Below are 6,939 nucleotides of genomic sequence, written 5' to 3'. Positions count from 1 at the left end.
AGCACCATATGACTGCCGCCATGGCTCTACCGAAGGGGGGTGCTGAAATGGGGGTCCTTCGGCCCCATATTCCGCCCCTTTGACGACCATTAGGCGGCCAACCGCAGCGACAGCTGGCAGGGCCAGCAAATTACAACAGCGGATACGAGGAGAGTCTATTGAGCGGCCATTGAACATGATGATGGCAGGTACGTGTCCTTGGTCCCTCGGTTTTAGGCTATAGGTTCTAGGCTCCATTTCCTACAAGTTAAGCCCATGACAAACCCATTTTGGGCAATAAAATAACAGAGCTTAGAAAATATGTCTATCACCAACACAATTTTAGATCGTATAGCTCTATATTCCCACTTATAGATAGGCTCTATTCATATAAGTTTAACCTATAAGATAATATTTCAGGCCTGGATATAACCATATATACATCTGTATCCCCCTTATAAATAAAACGGCAATAGACACTGCATTTTTGATCGAAACATTTAATGGCCTGGCAATTTGGAAGGCCCCTATACTTTCGAATACTCGACGGTAACAATTCTGGTTTGATAGCTCGTCTAACATTTGTAGGTGTTTGTGTCGAGAAGACCCTAAAACTGGCGAGCCATCTCGAAAAGCGTGTGCAGTGTTTTTAGAGTTGACGGAATTTATGGGCTAGGAGTAGGATAAAGACCCTCCATGTGTCTGGTGAACGACGTGTGGTACAAGTGTAGAAATTTAAAAAATATATAAGTAACTAAAACCAAAAAGAAAACGTAACGCCATCAAGAGGGATGCACGGCTTAGTTTCGTCCACGCCTGGAAGAACCGGTACGTTTCCCGGGCTTTGGGGGCGGAACCGGAGCCTGAACCGGGAACTGAACGGCCACCGAGGTGCGGTGCAGGGCAGCCAGGGTGCGGGGTGTCATCAGCTTGTTGAGCGGCTCCATGGGTCCAGCCTCCTTGGCCTGGATCACCTTGTAGCTCTCTTCCTTACTATACATGGTGGCAACGGGCTTGATGCCCGACTTCTTCTTGGGAGGACTCTTGGTCCTCGGCTCCGGGACAGCGGCTGCAACCTCAGTGGGTTCATCCAAATTAAGCTCTTCAGTCTGTGTGTCTTGCTGGACAATCGATTCCAGCTCCTCAGAGTTGTCAGTGACGATATCCGACATCGACTCTTCCAAATAGTCCTCATCCACCAGGGTATCGGCCTCACCCTCCTCATCGGCCTCCCCCCCACTGTCCTCAGCTTCCTCTTCCTCAACTTGATCAACTTCCTCGTTGGGTGCACCGAAAACGATGTTCTATAAAGAGGGCTTTTAGACAAGGCTCGAGAAGAATTGATTTCTAAACTCACCTGATACTTCTGACGTTTCATAATCGTATTTATTATGCATCCGCCAATGACAACGGCAATGCTGACCAGTCCGGCCACCAAACCAGTAACGTAATGGGTCTCGGTACGATTGAACACTAAATCATCGAGCTGATACACCTTCAACACGATCTTGTTAATAACTCCAATTCCACCCTCTGCAAAATATAATACAAGATCAGCTGAAAGTTTATATATGTATTAAAAAAGGAAAACACAGGTAGGGTATGTCAATATAGGACCTCAAGTGGAAAGTTATCATGTGTTTATATAGGATGTGCGCGTGTGTTCTCAATGGGGAAAAAGAGATTTTTGGGGGGTGGGTTGGACTACCCTTGCAAACTCTTTTTGGCAAGGACGAAAAGGAGCAAAAGCAACGGCGGCAGGATCAACAACAGCAATGTGCAATTATCGCAAAATACCTTAAGGTTTACATCGACAATGTGGAAGTGGCGGGAAAAGCTGGGAAAGTTGGGGGGAAAACAGGAAAATTCAGAGTGGCCCACAGGTGTGCCCAGCCCCCTTTCCCCAACCCCCCGCTGTCTGTCTGCTGGTGTTTACCCAAGTGCTTTGTATTGAAGTGCATTTCGGCATGTAATTTGTAGTTCTTTGCTATTTGATTTTTCGAGCCGTGAGCTTAACCCCCCAAAGCAAAGTATTTCAGCCCTATAGCATGAAACTGCTTTTAAATCATTTACAAATGCTGAATATCTAGTACTACTGGTCTGCCAATTAACTGATCTCTAATATCACCTCACACCTAATCATCAGCCCAGTTATTCCCAAGCCGCGATCAAATTTGTAAGATGATCAGCACAAAAACGCTCCTATGGGATCGGATTGGTTCGGTTTAGTTGGGCTCTTGGTAGCCGGCGCGTAAAAGCTTACAAAATACGACAACGCACAGAAGCGCATAACTCAGCAGATGGAGCAAGAGGCGATGCGAACCGAGAAGTTGTGGTGCACTAAGAAAAACTAATTGGTATTAGTCCTGAATTAAGACGTTACTGGTTAAAAATGCAACATTGGGCAATGGCTGAACAATATTGTGGCGCCCAACGTGGGTCCTTTTTATGTTATTAATTATAATTAAGTAGAAAATAATTTTCTTAACAATTAATTTTAAAGGATCTTTGATTAAACATAATTAGGGTTAAGTTATGATTTTAGATTGTAAGAAATCCATTTAAATAAGCTGAAGGCTAACCTAATACCTAATACTTAGGTAATAATAGTATAACTGTTGCTAAGGTTATTCTTTAAGACTATATATTTCTCTCGGTGTACTATTGATGCTGAAACCGCTCAAGCGATTGGGACATGGGGATCGACGACTACGATGACGACGTTCACACGCTGGGATTAAATCGGAAGTTATGCGAATGTCAAAAGCTCGTCTCGTCCCGCTCGTCCCGCCCCCCGAGGTTCCTTGATTGGTGTGGAAGCCACGAGATTCAGTTGCGGCCGATGAAGAGATGGCCATTCGGTTGCCGGGAGAGTGATGAAGTAAAAATTGTTACCGTATCGAATGCGGATTAAAATCAGCTAAACAAGTTGCCAGTCGCATTGGTCGCTCAATGTCTGTCGATCCTCCGCTCTGGGCCCCTCTTCCCCTTTTTTCTCTCTTAGCCATATTGATGGGCCATGAAGAGGGTCAAAGCGAATTGATAACGAATCAATTAAGTGTTCGTGGAAGAGTATTGCGACTTTAGATAGGGCATTAAGTGGGCATATTAATTATTTGCTCAACGAGGAGTATATTCTCTATGCTAAACTTCTTCGAATACAATCCCATCTTAATGCAGACTTTTAATAAATGCCAAGAAATTAATCCCAATTCCCCTTCCACTTCAGTTGGTGTCTTCTGTTCTTTTCTCTAATCAGGAACATTTCAAGTGGCTGGGCAAGAAAATAAATAAAAAGAAATCGGTCGAAAATGAAAGGGATTAAACAAATAAGTCACTTGGCTCCGTTTTCAGGACATTTTCGTCTATATTTTTCACCAAAAGCAAGGGTGAAGCCCAAAGGGTAAAAAAAAGGGTTGCCCACACCAATTAATGAGTTAAAAATTGTGCAGCATTGAATGAATTGAAAAGGATAGAGGCGAAGGATTTCCCGCTGTCCCACAGCAAAAGAGCAAAATTAATGAAGATATTTCGCTGTCGTCGGATGGTAAAGATGGGGGGACGACGACTTTTGAGGACCAAGGAAAAAATCATTTGATTTTTAATTACGCTGATTTTTGATATTAGAACGGAAACAGCTTGGAATAGCAAACACCTTGGAAATTAACACGCAAGTCGACTCTTGGTGACTTGGCCACTTGAGCCACTTGGATCGGAATCTCGGGGGTCTGGAAAGTGGGTTCGGTTCGGTTCGGTCAAGGATTCTCCTTCTCGGATGGCACTGCCAACTGGCCCCGGCACGCACGAAAGGGTTTCAACTTAATTAAACCGTTTCTTCTTTTTTCGTATGCTTTTATTTTTGCCCCTTTTGACGCAATTGAAAATGTGGGGGGAAAAGCTGGTGAAAAGGTATTGGGCACTGCGAGAAGTGGGCACAAATTGACATCTAAAGTGCTTAAAATTTTCTTTAATTAAGTGTGACAAACTGTGGGCAAAATAAGCAACGAGCGACTAAAAGTACAAGGACAAAGGGTTGGCGAGGGCTTAAAATATATGGTAGAATTAAATACTATAGAACTTTTTAAAAAGTTGTTAGTGTTATATAAATAATGAATATGTCATTGTATTCACAAGTAGGCTTTGAGAAACTTGACGTTTGAAAATTAAATAAGAGCTAAATAAGAGTTGTGGAGGGCCACAAATATATGGTAACAGGATTTTAGTAGTAGAAGTTGGCATATTATAATTTATTTTTAAATTAAAAACTATTAAGCAAATACTTTGTAAAGTTATTTATTTACAAGTAGGCTTTGGGAAGCTTGACGACAAATAAATAAATAATTACAATTCCTTTTTGAATAAATAAGTCCGGCCAACCTTACCATCTCCCCTCGCTGACTCATCGCGGGCCTTGAGTATCGCAATAAATAACCCAAAAGCACAAGATGCCAATTGAGAAGCGAGGGGAGGACAAAAGGTATGAAAAGGCCACGGAAAAAAGCAACCGAGGACAAGGAATAGTAGCTGCCCACGCAAAAAAAAAACCGACGACACTCAATGGAAGTCATTTGGAGCTCGTAAATAAGCAAAGTGCAGCATTAATAGTTGCTGATTAAGGAGCGCCTACGGGAAATTAAAATTAAGTAACTTAGACCCACGTACTTGGTTGCCGACCAAAGAATTCCAATACGAAAAATAAAACCGGTTGAATAACTTGTAACTGGAGTAAAACTTACCGAAATCTCCTTCAGGAGAACCCGAGTATAAAATTGATGGAGGCGGTTCCATCTTTTCGACTTCACAAAATCAAAATATACAAGCACTATGTATTTGGTTTTAGGTGACCTTATGCCGTTCGAGCTCTGGTGCCCTTGACAATTCGGGCTCCAAGGCTAAGTTGATGCCTAAATTTGAAAATGTTCATCGAAAAAGGGAAAATTTATTTAAGTAGGCCATACTGGGGAAATATTAAGTATACATATTTAAGCTACTATTATATACATGCATAAATTAAATTAGTAATATAATATATCAAACAAAAACACCTCTTAACGAGGTAAAAAGTAGTGGCGAAAGCTGTCTTAACAAAAATTTCTGATATCAACAATTGTGACGAAAAATGATATTATATTCGATAAAATAAATAAACTATATTAAATTTACAACCCAGTCGCAATTTTAACATGTCTAATATTACATTCTTCCATAAATGTTCTTCTGACGTAAAACAGCTTCCCCTATCCGAAACTATACAAGTTGGTCTGCTGTAAGACCTAAAGTAGTCTTTCAACGCTATAATTACTTCCTTTGTGTTCGTCGTTTTTGTTGCATATAGCCTAACATATTTAGTAAATCCGTTTATAACCACAAAAAGATGTTTCTTTGCTCTTCCATTATCAACCGGTCCATAATGATCAACATGTATAATTTCAAATGGCACATTTCCTTTTCGTGTACTGTGCAACAGTCCCATTTTATACAATTTTCAATATGTCTAACCACTTTCTCTTTCATATTCGAAAACCAATACGTCCTAACAATAGCATCCATAACTTTATCTCTTCCTAAATGACCTAGTTCATTGTGATATTTGTATAATATCTTTTCCTCCATTTCTTCTGGAACACAAAATAACATTCCCATTATTCGACTTCCTATGCATAACTCCATTCCTCATCTCAAACATTTTATCTTCCTCATTTTCAAACTTTTTTCTAACATCTTTTAATTTTTCATCTTTTGCTTGATAAATAATTAAATTATCTTCAAAGCTATTCGTTTCTACAACCATTATGTTTGTATTTCTACTTAACGCGTCAACGTGTTGCACGAGATTTCCCGATTTATGGACTAATTTAAAGTCATACTTTAGCAATTCTAATGCCCACCGTGCAATACGGGGGTTCAACTAAATTCCATTTATCGTCAACGTCAGTGAGTTACAATCTGTCACTATTCTAAATCGTCTACCCTGCACATAAATTCTAAATCTTCTAAGAGCGTAAATTATTGCTTAAGCTTCTAATTCAAAACTATGATACTTTGCTTTGTCTTTTGTTGTTGCTTTCGAAAAATAAAATATAGAATGTAGCTTTTAATCCTCTTTTCTTTGCAGCAAAACTGCCCCAAAGCCTTGTGCACTGGCGTCTGTATGCAATTCTACCTCGTCCTTGTAATAATATAATCCTAACACTGGAGCATTTCAAAACATTGCAATCCCTTTTCTTCAAATACGAATTCTTTATCCTTTTTTAACAAATCATATAGAGGCTTAGCGATCATCGAAAGATCTTTAATGAACCTTCTAAAATACGAACACAAACCCAGAAAGCTTCTAACACCGTGTACTTTGTCTGGAACGGGAAAATCTCGAACAGCTTCTATTCCTGTGTCATTAGCCTGTATTCCTTTGCTAGTTACCAAAAATCATAAGTTTTATACACTTGCTTGTAGAAACTCACACTTGTCCATTCTTAATTCTAGTTTGTTTTTTGCTAATCGATCAAAAACTTCCCTAAGAACACTTAAATGTTTTTGCATTTCTTTACTCGCAATCATGATATCGTCCATGTATATAACTACCTTACCATTCCTTATCATGTCTGCAAAAATCTTATTGATAAATCGTTGAAACACCGCCGGTGCATTCTTCAGCCCCATTGGCATCCGCATAAACACAAATTGTCCTAAAGGCGTCATAAATGAGGTATATTTTAGCGATTCACTATCTACAAACACATGAAAGTAGCCATGCTTTAAATCTAATTTCAAAAATATTGTTTTATTTACTAATGTATCTAATAAATCGTCAATCAAAGGTAACGGATAATTACCTTTAACCATTGTCTTGTTAAGCTTTCGGTAATCTACACATAGTCGTAAGTCGCCTGACTTATTTTTAACTAACACTATTGGAGATGCATACTTGGCCTTATAATTCCTTCACTTAAGTATTCGTCT

General features: G+C 39.7%; 1 protein-coding gene across 1 annotated transcript; it reads right to left on the bottom strand.

The window, feature by feature from the left end:
• Window positions 1-300: 300 nt before the first annotated feature.
• LOC118878243 (uncharacterized) lies at window positions 301-4,862 on the bottom strand. Its single transcript, XM_036820112.3, has 3 exons — window positions 4,716-4,862; window positions 1,337-1,512; window positions 301-1,283 (listed from the first exon to the last, which is right to left on the bottom strand). Exons 1-3 carry the CDS (start codon window positions 4,765-4,767, stop codon window positions 780-782), a joined length of 732 nt encoding a protein of 243 aa, XP_036676007.3. The 5' UTR covers window positions 4,768-4,862; the 3' UTR covers window positions 301-779.
• Between the last annotated feature and the right edge of the window lie 2,077 nt (window positions 4,863-6,939).

Source organism: Drosophila suzukii, chromosome X, assembly GCF_043229965.1.
Source record: "Drosophila suzukii chromosome X, CBGP_Dsuzu_IsoJpt1.0, whole genome shotgun sequence".
In the NCBI taxonomy this organism is placed as follows: domain Eukaryota; kingdom Metazoa; phylum Arthropoda; class Insecta; order Diptera; family Drosophilidae; genus Drosophila; species Drosophila suzukii.
Note: the sequence above shows the minus strand (reverse complement) of the source record. Positions and strands in the feature narration are given on the sequence as shown.

Coding starts and splice junctions, on each gene's coding strand:
- LOC118878243 (XM_036820112.3), bottom strand. CDS start 4,767: ATGGAACCGCCTCCATCAATTTTATACTCGGGTTCTCCTGAAGGAGAT. Junction 1,513..4,715: donor TTCTCCTGAAGGAGATTTCG/GTAAGTTTTACT, acceptor TATATTTTGCAG/AGGGTGGAATTGGAGTTATT. Junction 1,284..1,336: donor TGAAACGTCAGAAGTATCAG/GTGAGTTTAGAA, acceptor CCCTCTTTATAG/AACATCGTTTTCGGTGCACC.